Source organism: Leptonychotes weddellii, chromosome 5 (assembly GCF_054177405.1).
Source record: "Leptonychotes weddellii isolate Sample4059 chromosome 5, ASM5417740v2, whole genome shotgun sequence".
Classification (NCBI taxonomy): domain Eukaryota; kingdom Metazoa; phylum Chordata; class Mammalia; order Carnivora; family Phocidae; genus Leptonychotes; species Leptonychotes weddellii.
In genome coordinates, this window is record NC_138373.1 from 6,939,131 (window position 1) to 6,957,854 (window position 18,724).

The following is an 18,724-nucleotide window of genomic DNA, read 5'->3' on the forward strand; positions in this document are numbered from 1 at the left end:
ATTCCAGGACCCTGGGATCATGACCTGAGCCGAAGGCAGACGCTTAATGACTGAGCCACCCAGGCACCCCTAAAATATACTCTTATACTTGTGAGATTTATTATCAGAGCGAGAGAGGATATTTGCCATACATTAAGAAAAACACACTACTTGAAGACTTTACTGGTTTAGATGTACCATAGATATGCCCAGAGACATATGATCTGTGTCTCCCTGGGGCACTGCCCAATCCTGTCTTGAATTTAAGATGAAGGGAAGTTCTTCAGCATTTGGCTACTGCATCTTCTCACCACTCTGTGAATTCTTTCTCTGGCAAGTTCTTTCCCTGGCCTTTATTTTATGTGGCTTTGTTCTTTAGTTTCTCTCCAATGTGGCATTGTCTTGTTGAGCTCTTTGGTTCTCAGATGGAGGTACTGAGCATCTTCAGAGGGGAGGTCTGGACCTTGTGTCCCTAGGAAGTCCCACAGGTGTCTTGTAGTGAATGCATGACCACCAGGCCTTCAGCTGGTGTTGACCACCTGTCTGAAGGCAGATGGTCTCCCTTCATCTTCCTCTTATTCCTTGTAGGTTGGCTTTCCTTGTAGACCCTTGGGCAACAAGTCACACACCCCAGTAGTTGCTTTTGCTGCTGTGCACAAGCTTGTGCTCAGCACTTAGATCAGGTCTGGACATCTTCAGTAACACACAACAGAGAGAGTGAGAGAGAGGCTGATTTGGATTCATGGATCTTTATTCTTTCATTCTTCCTGAATGTCTTGGACCAAAGGCCTGTAACCAGAAGCTCTGTGATGTGATGGCCATGGGTGTGGTCTACACACTCTGAATCTGGTAGGAGAGGGGTAGACCAGGAGGCAGAGGTGGGGCAGGTCTTCCTAGAGTATGTGCATATCTCATGTGCCTCCTTAGACAAAACACACCTGGAATGCTAGTCTGTGCAGGTACAGCTCTTTTCAAGAAAAGCCAAAGGGAGGGACACCTGGGTGGCTCAGTCAGTTAAGCATCTGCCTTCAGCTCAGGTCATGATCCCAGAGTCCTGGTATCAAGTCCTGCGTCAGGCTCCTTGCTCAGCGGTGAACCTGCTTCTCCCTCTGCCTGCTGCTCCCCCTGCTTGTGCTGTCTCTCTCTGGCAAATAAATAAAATCTTAAAAAAGGGGTTGCCTGGGAGCCTCAGTTGGTTAAGCATCTGCCTTAGGCTCAGGTCATGATCCCGGGGTCCTGGGATTGAGCCTCACATCAGGCTTTCTGCTCAGTGGGGAGCCTTTCTGCTTCTCTCTCTGCCTGCCGCTCCTCCTGCTTGTGCTCTCTCTCTGTCAAATAAATAAAATAAAATAAAATAAAATCTTAAAAAGAAAAAAAAAGAAAGAAAACCCAAAGGGAACAGAGCTATCACTTTTCCAGGCAGGTTGTGGGAAGTTACACTCCTCCCTCAAACTCCACATCCCAGAAAATAAAGAGGAATCACGAATAGTCACAATGGCAACAGTTTCCAGTATGAGCTCTTCTGAAGCAGGTTTTGGAGAGACAATGACATACTCATTCTCAGGCTTGCTGGAATCTAGATTGGTCAAGTTCCTCTGGATATTCCTAGTTTCTGTTTCCTCTTTTCTCTTCCTCAGCCTTGACTGTGTGGTCCCTCACTACTGACAACACTAGGTTTCCCGTTCCTTTCTTTTCAGGGCTAAAGTAAATCGGACGGGGCGCCTTGGTGGCTCAGTTGGTTAAGCGACTGCTTTCGGCTCAGGTCATGATCCTGGAGTCCCAGGATCAAGTCCCGCATCGAGCTCCTTGCTCAGCGAGGAGTCTGCTTCTCCCTCTGACCCTCCCCCCCTCATGCTCTCTCTCTCTCTCTCATTCTCTCTCTCTCTCAAAAAAAAATCTTTAAAGTAAATCGTACGGGAATACTCCAAGACCAGGTCAAGTCTGGCCTCCACATGGACCTTGGGCAGGTCTCTTAGCCTCTCTCCACCTCACTTGTCCCATCTGTATAGTGGGGATGACACTAACTGTCCTGCTCACCCCAGGGTCTCGTGAGAGTATCAAATTAGACAGTGCCTATGAAAATGTGGTACAAGTTGTAAAGTGTTGTGCAAATATGTGTGGGTAAAGCAGGGCCTTGTCCCTTTCAGGGACCTGCTTAAATGGAGGGATATGGAACGGGCAGGTCTGTGATTGCCCCAGCGGCTACCAAGGAGACCATTGCGAGAACAAGGTCATGCTCTGCAAGAATGACGGCTACTGGGATGGGATCAAGTGTGTGTGCACTAGCCTCTTCCATGGGCCGAGGTGTGAGGAAGTGGTCCCCAGCATTGAGATAGGTGAGTAAGACCACAGGGCTCTGCTCTCCCCAACACTGGGCCTCCATTCCTGCCCCTCTGCGTGTACAGGAATATGGCCTCTTCTGGGGGCAACCATATTACTCAATGGTAAGAAAGTTGAAACATTAAAAAATGAATAAAGCAAGAAGGTATGGTTTGGAACAAAACACAAATTTGACACAGAATTTTACCATAAAATACACTTAAGATAAATGAGTGTGTGATGGAGGAGAATACAAAAAGCGTGTGGAATTCTCATAAAGAATGTAGGACCCGCGATCCCCTGGGCTCAATCCCAAAGCCATGAGGAGTATGGTGTACTCCCCACCCTCCAGGGGCACTCTGGTGAGACCTGAGTGGGGGTCATAGGTGGTGGGCCCAGGCCACTCCCCTGTCCAGGGAAGAATTGTTGGAGTTGTGGGTCTCCTTGGGAAGGAACTCAGGGCGGGAGGTTGGCTCTGTCCTCAGTAAGTGGTGCTCCTGTCTGACCCCCTCAGAGCCTCCGCCGGAGACTGTCTCTGCCCAGATGGAAATGACCGTGACAGTGACCAATATGGAGTACACCAAAGAGCTAGAAGACCGGAATTCTGTACAATTCCAGAACTTCAGTGACGTATTCAGAAAAGAGGTGAGCCTGGGAATGCAAGTCCCCTGGGCCACTCTGCTTTCCCTAGGGAGGAGTCTCTAGAGGTGAAGAAAGCAGCTGAGGGCTGTTCTCTTGTTAGAGGCTTGTGAGTTTCTCAGCTCATTCCTTTCCTCAGGGCTTGCCAGAGAGCTTGTGGAAAGACAAAGCAAGGTTTCATGAAAGGGGAATGGGGGCCCCATGGGCGGGGCTGGTCTCTGAGGAGGGACCGCTCCATTGGGACAGTGTGGACTCCTGACAGGGAATGGGGGACACAGCAGGTCCACCCTCGGCCTTCCTGAGTTCCTATGGAAAGACCCGGCAGGCTCCAAGTTGGGGCCTGTGTGATGACACTGTGACCTCCTTGCCTTTCAGATGAACATAGTTTATCTCGGAATCCCTGAGTATCAAGGGGTCAACATCACAAGGCTATCGTAAGTATCTGTGGCCCCTGGGAAGAAAGTCTTTGGAGTGGAAGCAATAGTCGTAATTATAAAGACAACTGTAACTCTGCCTCTATATTAGTTGGCTAAGGCTCTCATAACAAAATACTCCAGACCGGGTGGCTCAAGCAACAGAAATTTATTTCTCACGGTTCTGGAGGCTGGCAGTCCAAGATCAAGGCATTCAGTGGGTTGGGTTTCTTCTGAGTCTCTCTTTGGCTTGTAGACAACTGCCTTCTTGCTGGGTCCTTACACAGTTTTCCTCTATTCAAGCATATCCTTGGTGTGTCTTTGTGTGACTGAATTTCCTCTTTTATTTTTTTTTTAAAGTTCTTATTAATTTATTTTTTTAACAATCTCCTCACTCAACATGGGGCTCAAACTCATGACCCTGAGATCAAGAGTCACATGCTTTTCCAACTGAGCCAGCAAGGAGCCCTCCAAATTTCTTCTTATAAGGACACCACTCAGATTGGATTAAGACTGAAGTACTGGGGGTTAGGGCCTCAACACATGAATTTTGGGGGAACACAGTTCAGCCCATAACACCCTCCAAAACTATGGTTTCACATATATTTTCGAATTTTGAACCTCCTAATCACCCTGTGAGTGAGGCCAGCAGGACTGTTCCCATTGCACAGATGAACAAACAGATACCTAGAGGTAGGCATTGAGTTGCCTGAGGGGTCATTTACAGAGTGGGAGAGCCAAGACTCACACAGAAGTCCTCTTATGCTGGAGACACTGACACACGAGAACACTTGCAGGTTACAGTTTGTGTGATGGACACCCCACTTGTCTTCAGAGATGAAGCCCAATAACTGAACTTGGGGGGAAACCCCAGGGAAAAGTGTCCAAGTCCACAGGTGGCCGGTATTCACTCTCACTCACCTCTCACAGGATTCTGCCCCCACAGAATCTCAGCCCCGTTATCAACCTCGACTTTTTGAAATCCTGAGAATGGTGCTGGCCAATGAGGTTCACAGGAGTTGCCCAGCCTCCCCCAGATCATGAGGGAGCTATCGTTCCCATGGCTTACAGAATCATGATAATTTTCAAGAGGAACTTAGAACCATTAGGAAGGAAGTTGCACAAAAATCACAGGGAGGGGAAATGTGTCCGTCAGCCTCTGTTTTTCTTCCTCTCTCAATTGTGTTGAACCCAAACCTTCTCTCTCAAACAAGAGAGGCCACCTCAGGTGGGACCATATGGGCTTGCCACGCCCCCTCCCCGTGGTCTGTGAGCACAGCATGTGCCCGGTGTCTGCTCTTCAGCAGCTCAGCTCCCCTGGAAGAGAAAACCATTTTTCTTTCTGGTCCTAAAACTTCCTCTCTGGGTTTGGCATGTGCTGACCCCATAGAGCTCTCTTTTGCCCCTGGGGATGGGGCAGTCTGTAGGTGCAGACGTCATCCTTCTTCTCTACATGTCTCCCTCTATCTCTCAGGCAAGAAAGGGAGGACAGGCCCTGTGGATCAGGTATTTTTACATTCTTGTTGGGTTTTCTATGTTACCACCTTTGGCCAGATAAGAGGAGACAGCTGGGCTCTGAGGGCTCCAGAGAGGTCTGGGAGTGGGCAGATAGGAAGTGAGAATCATTCACCTCGGAAGTATGGAAGGAAGAATCCTAGGAACCATCTATCCTCATGTTACAGAAGAGGGAACTGAGGCCCCATGGGGCCAACTGCTGGTCCAAGATCAGCCGGCTACTCAGGGCCAGTGTCGGGATTTCCTCCTGTACCTCATAACTCCCACTACACCTGTGTGGCCTTGATAAAGCCGTCTTTCTCCATGGGAGCTTTCAAAACGGGGACTGAGGGCAGTGATGGACTCTGGGAGATGCCAGAACATGTCCTTATTGTGAAAGATGGCCTTGAGCTACAAGATCTTCTGGTCCCCTCTAACTCGTTATTCTACAGGTTATTTGAATTCCACTATTCTATATGTTATATACTATGAGTATAATTATTATCTCATTTAACTCTATTATTCTGTATTATTCTATTCTTTATGTTGTTCAGGAGTATCACCACACCCTTCCAATCTTCTATTTATGTTTAAGCCTCTGAATATAGTGGTAAGGAGAAAGCAAGGGAAAAAGAGTGCTTTGGGCTTCCATTACTTAGGAATCCTGAATTGTGAGCATGGGAAGTCTGGACTTGTTGCTGTATTTTTAAACCCAGAAAGCTCATTCCTGGGGTGTAAATAATCCCTACACCCACATGGGAGAGAAGTAACTTGCATTCTAGAATAAGAGCTCTTTGACATCCAGGTATTTCTGATCCTGTTTTGCATACACAGAAGATGTACTGCTTTGGGGAGTTGGAGCTAGGGGAGAGAAAAGGAAACAAATGGAAGCTGTTAGCGTGCCTGAAGCCACGCTTTCTTGGTGGCCTTGCCCCTGGCTTTTCCTAGCTCCTAAGCACAGAGTAGGAAGAGACTGTCGGCTAGAATTTTAACCTTTTAGGTGTCAGAGATTCATTTTAGAATTGACACAAGTATATGTGAGTAGAAAATATGCACATATGAGCTTCAAATCTGTGCATGCTCTTAAGAGGCTCACAGACCTTCTGCAGCCCTCCACCTAGCAATTCATGAATCCTGTGAGAGTCTCTGGTGTCCTCCTACCTCTTGAGGACACCTTGCTGGCAGCTGCCCAGTCTCCTGCTGGAATGCATCTGATGACACCTTGAGGATGATCTTCCATGGTCCCATCCCTCTGTCCATCTTTGCCCTTGAGCCTTCCGAGACTTCCACATAGAGCTGCCTAGAACCTAACCTTTGAGACAGTTGCCAGAGGCGCAAGTCATGGTGTGAGTCCTGTGGGGAAGTGACTAGCACTGTGCCTGGAATAAGCCTTCCCCCAGGGGACACCGGGTCATCACTTCAACCATCTTACCCCAGCTCTGCCTTCCCATGGGTGCAAAGAGGGCATATCCTGCCTGGGAAAAGGGGTTGGAGAAGTGAGCACCTATTATGACCTGGGAGGATGCTCACGGATATCTTTTTCTCTCCTCAGTGCTGGCAGTATTGTGGTAGAACATGAAGTCCTCCTGAAGACCAACTACACCCCAGAATACAAGGAAGTTTTCACTAAGGTCACCCAGGAGGTGGTGGAAAAAATCCAGAATGTAACCAAGGAGCAAATAAGCAGAAATAATACCTGCACAAGTAAATTCCTAGGCTTCTGGGAGGGGCTTGAAGGGGTCCTCAAGGAATCTTTAAGCTTTGTCATCCTTGGGGTGGGGGAGGGGGGAAAGGCAGGTGTACATGCAGGCTACATCTTGTGGGGACCCGTCTACGGGGAAAGTGAGAATAAGCATGGCTTGTTATGCAGAGAAGATTCTTCTGAATGCAATGAATAGTGTGGGACTCTTGGCAAAGGTGCATGTGGGAGAAGACATGGGGAGGGCACAGGGCACTTGGAGGGTCATTATGCTGGAGAGCTAGGCCTGAGGCTGGCATTCCCCATCTACAGGGATGGGTTTCCCACCACCCCTCATCACAGCCCCTCTCCCCACTCCCCCAACCCTACTAAAGCAATCTGTTTAAGGGGCTCTATGTGTCTCCATTCACAGCTGTACTGTGTTATAACACGACTGCCACCAAGATGCAGAGCTTCGCAGTTACTGAATACGACCCTGAAAGTAGGTGACTTGGGGGGGGGCCTCCAGGGATGGCGGGGGAGGCAGACTGTGTGCCTGGTTGCCTGGTCACTGCAACTCCTCCATTCCCCACAGAGGAATGCCGGGAGAGGGTTGGGAATGATTATGCTGCCTACTTCTTCGTGGAGTACAAGGAAAAGAAGCCAAACTGCATCAACCGCTGTATGCCAGGCTTCAACAGCTCCCTGGACTGCAACTTCGGGAAGTGCCAGCTAGACCGCAGTGGCCCTCGGTGCTAGTGAGTGTCCCTCTCCAGCCTGGCTCTGTCCTTCCTCCCCACCCTTCAAGACCCTGCCTAAAGGCCAAGTCACGGAGTGGGTCTTGGCCTCTCTTGAATACAGCCAGCCACAAAGGACCGGTGTAGCCAGAGCCCCAAGGCCAGGTCCAGAACGGGCCTCAATAGCTCTCCTCCCCTCCCCGGGGTTTGTGCAGTTGAGACTAAGGACTGTGCCAAGCTCTGAAGAAGCAGAAGGAAAACCCCAGCTTCAGAAAACTCCCAATCAGATGGGGAGGATAAAGCCTTGCCTCCAGGGGGAGACCATACTGGTGAAATGAGAAGGTGACCCACCCACACGGGGAGGGTGGAAAGCCTGTAAAAGCTCGAGTCCCAGGCTTTGCCTACTGAAATGAAACCAAAGAGAGACCAGGGGGAAGGAGTCACACATATGCAAAGGCCTGAGCAGATGTTCTGGTTCTGGGAAGGTTTTCTGAGCGAGGATTTTGCAGGCTGGAGTAGGGAGGGGAGGAACAGGGCTTAGAAAGAATGTCTCCAGGGAGGGGAAGGAGCTTCAGAGGCAGAGTGTATGCTGGGGATCGGGGATGGGGATTTGCTTTTCCTGATAGAAAAGGAGAGGCTGAGAACGTGATGGTTAGTATGTGGATAAAAAGGTTGTTGTTGGGGTCTCAAGTTCCTGGGTACAGCCCGGGGCAGCACCAGAGGTGGGCCAACTGCTCTAGATCCTGGGCTGCAAAACCTAAAACTATTGGGCTTAGTACTGGGCCTCTCTTAGGCCCATGCCGTGGAAGCTGGACTTTACCTCTGTCCATCCCCTCAGGGCTCCTCATTCTGCACCCCAGCAATGTCATCCTCACCCTCTCCTCATTAAGCACCCATGGGGTCAGGGCTGGATCTGAGGCAGGGAGATTGTGGGTGTTGGCTGCCCCTGACTCAGAATGCTCCCTCTCTCCATCTGCCCCCTCGGTCCCTCTCAGCTGCCTGATCACGGACACTGTCTGGTACAGTGGTGAAACCTGTGAGTTCAGCACCAAGAAGAGCCTGGTGTATGGGCTTGTGGGGGCAGCTGGTGCCATAGTGCTACTCATCCTTGTTGTTCTCTTGATGTTCATGCTCCGTTCCAAGAGGAAGTTGAAAAGGTGAGTCACTGCTGCTACCTCTCCCATTTGCCTCCAGCTCCTCTTCCTCCTTTTCTGATCCCTCTGCCCTCAATCATTCATCCTCAGGGTGGACAGTGGGGGAGCGGAAAGGAGGGACATAACCAGTCCCCAAATCCTGGTTTCCTGCTCATCATGGAATCTCTCTGGTGTTTCTGTCAATAGGCAAAAGTCTAGAGTGTCTCAGTTGTATAAGTGGCATGAAGAAGATGGAGGACCAACCCCTGGAACTTTCCGAAACATTGGCTTTGACATCCATGAAGGTATTGGAAGTCCTCAGTGCACTCAAAATGTCTCAAAGTGTGGGGACACACATGGGAGGCATGGAGGCATGGAGGCATGGGAGGCATGGAGGCATGGAGTCCTCCACATGGGAGGACTTAAAAGAGCAAAGAGAATAGTATTTTCATCTCTAAAATATTGAGTTCCACATTTGTACCCCTATTTCCACCTCTGGCTCCTGCAAGGCCCTGGATGAGGTTTAAACATGGGCACAGTATAACTAGACAACTGCGGGGCACGAGTTACTTGATGGTCTAGATGTCTCCAGAACACAAACCTGCCTATGTAGCCCCGATAGGCACTTAGGAGTAGGTGAGCTCACTCATAGGTGATTTATAGCTCAGTCAAGTGATTAACTGCAGATTTTGTCAGGTTAAATGTATGTGTTAAAATTTCTACAAATTGAGTCTTTACATTCCAGAGAAGGGAAGAATGGAACGAGGAAACCATTTTAGTCAATCCACAAAAAAGCAAGAAAGGGGGAACAGATGATAAGGAAAGAGATGACAAATAGGAAGCACAAAATAAGATGGTAGAAAATAGGGTGCCTGGGTGGCCCAGTTGGTTAAGCCTCTGCCTTCGGCTCAGGTCATGATCCAAGGATCCTGGGATCAAATCCTGCATTGGGCTCCCTGCAGGGAGCCTGCTTCTCCCTCTCCCTCTCCCTCTGTCTCTCTCTCTGTCTCTCATGAATAAATAAATAAAATCTTTAAAAAAAAAATAATCTACCATAACAACAACAACAAATATAAGTGGATTAAACACTCCAGCTAAAAGAGGGAATTAAAAAAAAATCTAGCTATTTTCTGTGAATGAAAGGCAGAGCAAAGAAGAAGGCAAAAGCATGGAAAAGGACAAAAAGGAGATATACTAGCCCTGCAGTGGGTGGGATTATAGGTAGAGATGGGAGCCTGTCTTCCTAACCAGCTTCTTCCATGGGGCTTTCTTCCCTTCCAGATCAAGATGACTCCATCCACTTGGACTCCATTTATAGTAACTTCCAGCCCTCCCTGGACCAAATAGATTCTGAAACACAGGTAAGAAAGGCATGGATGAAGTGCTCACCTCCCCCTGCCCTAAGACCCCATATCCTCTCCTACCATGGTAAGATCTTCAGGAAAGCAAAGTCATGTTTATGGTTGTTAGTCCGGGTGACATCTAGGTCTACATTGCTGGGAAATGAACAATAACTTGGGGTGGCAGCAGGTGGAGGAGAAGGAGCTAAGCAGCAGGGTGGAATCTACCTTCTCTAGATACCTGAGGCTCCAGGTTCAGAGATTTCTTTCCACTTTAAGTATGTCCTTGATGGCCAATTTATTTAGTTTATTTAGTTGTTTTAATTTTCAAACCCACATAAAAGTCAAAATAGTAATGCACTAAATACCCCGCCTAGATCAACAATGTTTAACATGTTGCTACATTTTCATTATATGGCATAGTATGTATATATATGATATACATACCCAACAAATTTTGCTGGACCATTTGGAAGTCAGTTGCAAACATTATGACATTTGATAAAATGATAAAAGTGATAAAACACTTCAGTACACACCCCCAAATACCATTAGCATTCCCAGTAAGTTGATGATAATTCCACAATATCATCCAATATCCATTTTTCCAATGAACCAAAAAACATCTCTTATTACTAGTTTTTTCAAATATGAACAAATTTCACTCACTGACTTTTGTTGTGTCACATTGGTCTTTTTAATCTAGAACTGATTCCTACCTTTTAAATATATTAATTTTTTTAAGAACCTAGGATGATTGTCTTAAGGAATGCCCCACATTTTAAATATATCTAATTATTTCCTCATGGTGTCCTTTACCTTGTCCCTCAATCCTCTGTACTTCCTATAAACTGGCAGTTAGGTCTAGAGGCTTGATTAGACCCAGCTTAGACATTTTTCTTAAGCATATGTCATGGATAATGCTACTGCATCACCTCAGGAGGTACATAATGTCAGGAGGTCCCACTATGATTGAGGCCAAGATTGGTCACTTGGCAAGAGGTGACCACTCATTGATTGCCACCTTAATTTTATTTCAACTGGATGGATGTTCCAGGGCAGAAGAAATACTCTCAAAGTATTCACACTTCCGAAGAAGTATGATTGGCTTCATGCACCTTACTCCCTAGGGAAAGCCTTGGGGCAAAGATAAACTCCCTAGCTAGAATGCCTTGAAAGCTACTTAAGTTGGGGGTAAGTGGGGGGAGACAGTTGATTTGTACTAGACTCTAAGCTGAGCACTTTCCCAGTCCCAAGACTCTTATGTTTCCAAATCCCAGGTTCCTTATAAACCTAGCCCTCACCTGGTTCTATCTCTCTTTCCAGATCAAAATTCAGAGGCCCCAGGTGTTGATGACATCGATTTAAGGCAGTTTTACATGGAGCTGTGGGCTCTGGGAGTGAGGAGATCTTACTTTGTCTAAGCCTGATGGAACTTTTCCCCATTGAGAGCATTCATGGAACCGGATGAAAAACAAAACCTGTACCAAGGAGGAAGAGGGGAGAGAGTACAGTGCTGGAAAACTCAAATAGAAAAACCATGGAAACTCCGATGGGCTTGTTAGGATCTCAGGCGAGGCGCTCCTGTTCATACAGGGAAGTTCTTCCTCCTGCCTGCCTTGTTTCAGCACCAAGGACAGCATCTGAATCACCTATTAACAGTGGCGATCACTTAAACATAGGACTGAACTTTACATTATACAAAACTTCTTGTAAGATTTATTGTAATTCATTTTCATAAAAAAATGTTTTAAGAGATTCAGCATTTTCTTTGAGTATATAGGATTATAAGTATTTTTAAAGTTCTAATATTTATCTATCGGTTCTGATTTTTTATTAGTCAATATAATATATATTTCTAATAAATAAAAACAAAGCAATTTATTAAATTTTTCATGGTTCCCAGTCCTTTCTTCAGCTGATACCCTATACTGGTTCCTGTTTCTCACCTGCCAAGCTCTCTCACCTCTTCTCCCTCAGGATGTAGGGTCTGATGAATTTGGCCTCAAGATGAAAAGAAGAAAATCTACAGCCAGAAAGCGTACCATTCTTGATCTTCCCCAGCATCACTTGCTGGCCACTGAAGATGCCATAAAGCAAGACTCACACATACTCCCATGATACTGGGACTCCCAGCTGGGAGAGAACCAAGTTCTTCTTCTGGAAATGGGCTTATGTTTCTTTCCATAGATTTGCAGAGATAGAGTCTTGGGTTTTATTTCCAGCTTTCTCATCCACTCCCTGTGTTAAGTCTGGGAAAAGTCATATTTGACAATTCGGACTCAGACTTGTCTTTTGCTAAGGACTAGGTTCTTTCTAAAGTCCCCTTATTGCTGTCATTTTTAACACGTTTAGGATGATTTATTACAATTCCGGCCATGCAGCTCAGGATTTATTTTGTTCTGGAAGGTGTCTCCCACAGGCTACCCCATTTAAACCTTAAGCTGAAAACAGAGCCTAGGCTCTGCTGCCCCCTCATGATCACTTGGAGCATCTGCAAGCACTGGTCAGCTCGAGGCCATCCCCTCCTTGCCACCCCTCCCCATTGGAAAGCCATCAAAATCCCCAGCTCTTAAAACTGGGCTTAGTCCATTTGGGCTGCCATAACAGAATACCATAAACTAGGTGGCTTATAAACAACACACATTTATTTCTCACAATTCTGGAGGCCAGGAAGTCCAAGATCAATGTGTTGACAGATTTGGTTCCTGGTTCACAGACAGCCATCTCTTTGTTGGTGTCCTGACAGAGCAAAAGGGGTGAGGGAGCTCTCTGGGGGTCTCTTTTATAAGAGCACTAATCCCATTCAGGAGGGCTCCATCCTCACGACCTAATCACCTCCTAAGAGTCCCCACCTGCTAACATCATCACATTGGATATTAGGTTTTAACCTATGAATTTGGGGGTGAGGGGAGACAAACATTCATTTTATAGCCCAGGCTGAATCTAGATGTCTTCCTTTTCCAACCTGCCTCCTGCTTCAGACAGGCCAAAGCATCAATGGTCATGGAGAGGCCATTTAAAAGAACTGCAGACCCCACATCCAATCTAGAACTACGTTATCCACCTCAACTCCTTCCTGCTCTCTCCTCACATCTGCTTCGTGGAGAGGCAGGATACAGTAACTAGACACGTAGTTGGTCTGGGTCCAATTCTTGGCCAGCTATTTACTACCTGAGTGAACTTGGGAAAGTAACTTCTCTCTGGACCTCTTATCTGAACCACTCCCTTTGTGCCAATCACCATTGTATATTTTAACTCATTTATTCCTTACAACCCTATGAAGTGGGAACTATCATTATCCCCATTATACAGATGAAGGATTCAAGGCAAAGACACATCCAGTCACTTGCCCGAGATGGTGTAGCCAGTGGATGTGAAGCTGGAGTTACAAACCAGGGAGTCTGGCCATCAAGCCTGTGTTCTTGACCATCAGTTACGTGCCCTTCCTGTGGGGCCACTCTTGGGATTAACTGAGTTAATACATGTAGAGTGCTTGGAAAAAAGCCTGGCACATAGAAATTTCTCGGAAGGAAGGAAGGAACGTTAGTTACTGCTCCATCAGCTTCTTCCCTCACATTTCTCTCCCTAGTATTCCTTCTCTTTTCTTCCTCTCATCTTCCAACCATAGAAGAGCCATGGGCTGGACTGAGGGCAAGATGAAACGAAGGCCGTGTTATTTTGCAGAAACAGGGAAATCCAAAGGCACGGAGATGCACAAAAGAAGACTGGGGGTGGAAACACTAGGTGTGAAGAGGAGGGTCTGTTGGGGCTTAAAGGCAAAAGGAATTTGGGAACCACCCCTCCAAGCTCACCTTTGGCCACCTGCATCATCCCCACAGTTATGTGGTTCCACGTACTACTACTACCCTTGGGTGCTTCTCTTGCCCTACCTGTGGGTCTTTATGGCTTCACCTCTGACCCAGCCCATTGCCTTGTCAACCTCATGCCTGACCTCCCTGTGGCCTGCCCTCCTGCCAATCACTGCTTCCTGTGCAGCCACTGGCTCCTTCCCAATTGTGCCGTTCACCTGCTCAAAAACACTGATGTCCTCACCCTCTTATTAAAGCAAGATCCATGCTCCTCAGTGTCTTCAAGGTCCCTAGAGTTGACTCCATCTCTCCCTTACCTCTCCACCCCAGGCTCCAGGAGCTCTATGACCTCGCTGCATGGACTGATGAAGTGCCACCCTCCCCCCTCGGCTGCTTCTTCAACCTGCAATGCCCTTTTTACACTTTCCTCTTTAGAACCTGACTCATCCTGAAGCTCCAAGTTCACCTCCTCCAGGAACCCCTCTGTGATAGAACCCTTTACAGTCTCTCTCATCTGTGACTCCTTGTCTTAGTCAGTGTGGGTTGCCATAACAAAACACAAACACTGTGTGGCTTAAACAACAGACATTTATTTTCTCACCATTCTAGAGGCTGGAAGCCCAAGATCAGGGTACCAGCAAGATCATGTTCTGGTGAGGGCTCTCTTCTTGGTTTGCAGACCTGCCTACTTCTTTCTGTGTGCTCATAAGACTGCTTTTTTGTACACACACACACACACACAGGGCAGAGGGGGAGGGGTGCGGGTCACAAAAAAGCAAGCTCTCTGGTGTCTTTTCTTATAAGGGCACTAATCCCATCAGATCAGTGCCCCATCATCTAACTCCTACTTCCCAAAGTCCCTGCATCCAAATACTATTACACTGGGGGGTAGGGCTTCCACATATGAATTTTAAGGGGATACAGACACAGTCCATAGCACTCCTTAACACAGTTGTGTATAGTTATGTCATGTTCATAATTTTCTCTGCATATCTCTCCCCACATAGGGAGGATGTGGCTTTGTTCCCCTCCATACCCCCAGAGTGCCTAACACAGTGCCTTGCGCATCAAAGATGCTATTAATGCCTATTAAACTTAATTGAATCAAGACTCATTTTCACAAAGCTGTCCTTCTCGGAACTGAATTCTTATTTGTTCTCTGATTGGTTCATGCATGCCTATGTCTGTTAAAAAAAAAAGAAAAAAAGAAAGAAAGAAAAGAAACAACAAACCCCAAATGGAGTCACTCAGGCTAAGCTGGTGTCAGCAAACTAAGATTTAACACCTAACCTAATTGCAGTGTTAGCCTCTCCCAGGACTGTGACCTTTAACCGGCCAATCTGGAATTCTCTGATCAGCACTAGGGAGGTGATCTGCCATATAGACCCCTGCTCTTCCCGCAAGTGGGGGTGACCTTGCCTGAAACAATCCACTCTTTGTTAGAAACTTCCTTTTCTGCCCCCTTCTGCCTATAAAAGCCTTCCATTTCGAATAGCTCCTTAGAGCACCTTTCTGTTTGCTAGAGGGGTTGCTACCCCATTCATGAATCATTGAAGTAAGCCAGGTAGATCTTCAAATTTACTCAGTTGTGGTTTTTTTTAACATTTTCTGGTCCTATGGAAAGTACCATGTTCTTTTTTTTTTTTTAAGAGAATTTGATCCCCGCCCCCTTTTATAAAGACAACCTCTACACCCAACATGGGGCTCAAACTCACAACCCTGGGATCAAGAGCCGCATGCCCCATGGACTGAGTCAGCCAGGCGTCCTAGAAAGCATGTTCTGGAACCAGCCAGAGAATTTAGCTTAGACCATGCATGCCAGAGTCTCTCATACATCCTGGTTTTCTCCTTTTCTCTCACGGCTAAGCCTTTCCATCTCTGGAAGAGATCAAGACAGGAAGAACGGCAGCAGAAGGCCTGGGTTTGGGAGTAAATATGGCATCCCGGTCTCCCTCCTTGGCTTTCTGTGGGTCTTTCCAAGTCATTTCCAGTCACCCAAAGACCCTGGGGGTGGGGCACGTGTGAAATGAGGCTGGAAGTTGGAGGGCCATTCTCTGACGAGAAACTAAGACTAACGCGACTATCCCACCCTCAAAATGTGTGGCGATACGGGAAATAATTTTCCAAGGCACCCTCTAAAACTCAGCTCTCTTGCAGGCAGATGATAGTATAGACTTTTGGAAAACAGTAACACATTCACAACCCCAGAGATTTTACTGGATTGGGAAGACGGGACAGTTGTGTTTTGCTGCTGAGGGTGGTGTGACTCTGGTGTTTAGATTACACCCCCAGGTTGGGCAGGCCTGATTCATCTGTGATGATACAGCAGGTGGGCAAGCTGGCGGCTGCCTAAGTCTGGCTGCCTGACAAGAGGCAGGCTCACAGGGGAGCCAAGCAGCGAAGGAAATTTACTGTGTGTTGTAGCCAGGGAAAGTGGAATTGGACTCGGGTGATAATCAGCCTGATTAGCTTGGTGCCTCCTGGAGGGAGCCAAGGGCGGGGGAGGCAGGGCAGGGTGGGGGCGGGAAGGACAGGTCAGCCAGCATTAAGGTGGAGGCTCAGAGGCTGGGGTTTGCTGAGGTCAAGAACCGGGGCCCAGAGAAGTCCGTGGAGCAGCAAACCCAGAGAAAATGAGTCTAACACCCAGTCATCGGTGTTAAATTAAAAAAGAGACAACAGGCCCAAAATGGAGTCTCCTGTGCTAACTACACAGCAGAAAACCGAGACTTAATATCTAACTAATTGCAGTTTCAGCTCCTTCCGGGAATATAACCTTTAACCAGTCAATCTGGAATTACCTGGTCAGCACTAGTGAGGTCATCTGCCTCCTAGACCCCTGGCCTTCCCCCAGTGGAGGGTGACCTTGTTGAAACAATCCACTCTTTGTTAGAAACTTCCTTTTTCTGCGCCCTTCTGCCTGTAAAAGCCTTTCATTTTGTTCAGCTCCTTAGAGCTACTTTCTGATTGCTAGATGGGATGCTGCCTGGTTCATGAATTGTTGAGTAAAGCCAATTAGATCTTTATATCTATTCAGTTGAGTTTTGTTATTCATCAGATTTTGTGGCAGCAATGGGATTGGAAGGGAACTTCAGATGGCTTTGGGGACAACGAGAAACACAAGCATGGTACCCATGAACCTTCTTGAGTTCTCTCCTTTGCTTGCCATTTCTGAGGACTGGGACAAGTTCCTCACAGTTCTGAGCCCCACTCTCTTTGCTTTGGGCTCCTGATCCAATTGGCTCTCCAGTCAGTTCCATGTTGGGAGCTGCTAGTATTTTTGCTGCAATAGCTTGTATTTTTAGTACTTTGAGTGGAAAACCCCAGCTGTTGGTTCTGTCCCCAGATTCCACATTGGGAACTGTGGGTAGCCGCTGCAGTTGCCTATTTGTTTGGAATCAGTCCTTAGTCCTTCCATTCTTTGGGGTCTTTGGGTTCAGTTCTTTCCTTAGTCCCAGGTTCTGCATTGGGAATTGGTGGTGGTACACGCAGGGCCCCCTTTTGGCCTCCTTTTGGCCAGGATGCAGTAGCGTCTCTTGGTTACTGCTGACATATTAAGGTGCACATGTTTGTCTTGTTTTGTTTTGTTTTTTTTAAAGATTTTATTTATTTATTCATGAGAGACAGAGAGAGAGAGAGAGAGAGAGAAGCAGGCTCCCAAGGAGCAGGGAGCCCGATGTGGGACTCGATCCCAGGACCCTGGGATCATGACCTGAGCCGAAGGCAGACGCTCAACCATCCGAGCCACCCAGGCGCCCCTGTTTGTCTTGTTTTGTACAGACAAAGTCTATTATTGATAATGGGAATCTCGGAAGCAGCCACAAAATCTGTGGGCACAGGTCGAGCATTTAATAGCTGTTAGAGCGCCCACCACCTAACCCAAAGATTCCTGTTAGGATAAATTGATTATGAAGTAGGTTAGATCCACACTAGGTTACCCACCAACCTCAAAAAAATTTCTGTGCAATGAGGTACATGGTAAAACACCACACAAACCCTAACCCAGTGGCACATCGCTTTTAAGTATCAGTCTGGCTCTGAGAGACCTGAAGGCTTAGCCTAAATAAGTAAGTAACTTAAGTAATCCCTAAATTCCAAAGATGAGCACACACACCACCTTTGGCACACCTGCTTTTTTTTTTTTTTTTTTTTGTCTAAGAACTATGGTTCTGGAGGTTATAAATATCTAGAAAAATGGCAAAATCTTACAAAAGTTAACCTAGAATTATAATGGCCATTATGGGGAATGTTCCAATTAGACAAGATCATTTATTTAAGAAGTGCACTTGAAAACAAGGATTCCCAAGTTCAACACACAGAATGGGATACCTATTTTACTTGGTATGCAGAAGCTTCCAAAAGCCTTCAAGATTCCAAAATTCCTTCATTTAAACAATTCATTGCAAAGGCTAATGAAAAATTAAAGACACAAGAGATATCTCAAACAATAGATAAAACTGACGTGACTCCTCCATCCTCATTTACCTGAGTACTCACATTCTACTAACCCTCTATCTGAACTACCTTCCTATTCTCAAAAGACTGTTGGTCAATTAATTACCTTATAAAATAAAACCACTGAAATTTCAGGAGACCCTCCTCAGGTATCTTTCCCTTCTTGGTCAAAGACCAAACTAATGGCCAGAGTTAAAGAATTTCCTAAACCCAGGGAAGATCCCCAAAATTTTCTGAAAACTTTAGTCATTATCAGGGCCCAAGACCCCAGGCTGCCAGATCTCCATCATCTTGTGCACCTGCTGGTGGGACCCAGCGAAGCCCAAAAATGGTGCAAGGAAGCAGGGTGGCATAACCCTGAGGAAGATAATCCAAGATCGTTGACCTTCAACATGGTCCCCTTGTGGATTAAAAAAAAAAAAAAAAAAAGCTAGCAAAATAGCAACTGATCTTTTAAAAGCCATTCCTGGAGTCTTCCCTGCCTGCACTGATGGGTCTATTACTCAAACATGTGAACATAAGAAAGATGTATTTGTGGCAAACTTTAAAGCCCATCTGGAAACTCTTCCGATGACATTCCAGGTCCCATACAATAAATAAGGTCATCCAACCTGCTCTAGCTGTTCTTTTTGTAAATTGGTTATCTTCTGAGATTAGTGGATTGATAGGAAGGCAGAAAATAGAACAGGAAATCACCAGTCTGACTAAACTTGTGACTCTAGCTGAGC

At 46.7% G+C, this 18,724-nt stretch overlaps 1 protein-coding gene across 1 annotated transcript; it reads left to right on the forward strand.

Annotated features, from left to right (window-relative positions):
- Positions 1 to 2,150: 2,150 nt before the first annotated feature.
- On the forward strand, positions 2,151 to 11,490 carry MUC17 (mucin 17, cell surface associated). The gene is made up of 10 exons (XM_081819420.1): positions 2,151 to 2,315; positions 2,813 to 2,943; positions 3,313 to 3,371; positions 6,397 to 6,548; positions 6,956 to 7,024; positions 7,118 to 7,280; positions 8,255 to 8,416; positions 8,600 to 8,697; positions 9,674 to 9,753; positions 11,059 to 11,490. Exons 1-10 carry the CDS (start codon positions 2,213 to 2,215, stop codon positions 11,098 to 11,100), a joined length of 1,059 nt encoding a protein of 352 aa, XP_081675546.1. The 5' UTR covers positions 2,151 to 2,212; the 3' UTR covers positions 11,101 to 11,490.
- Positions 11,491 to 18,724: the final 7,234 nt, after the last annotated feature.

Bases quoted from the DNA above. Each gene is read 5' to 3' on its own strand.
- MUC17 (XM_081819420.1), top strand. From the start codon at position 2,213: ATGCTCTGCAAGAATGACGGCTACTGGGATGGGATCAAGTGTGTGTGC. The intron at 7,281-8,254 runs GTGAGTGTCCCT...GGTCCCTCTCAG, and splicing joins CGCAGTGGCCCTCGGTGCTA to CTGCCTGATCACGGACACTG. The intron at 8,417-8,599 runs GTGAGTCACTGC...TTCTGTCAATAG, and splicing joins TCCAAGAGGAAGTTGAAAAG to GCAAAAGTCTAGAGTGTCTC.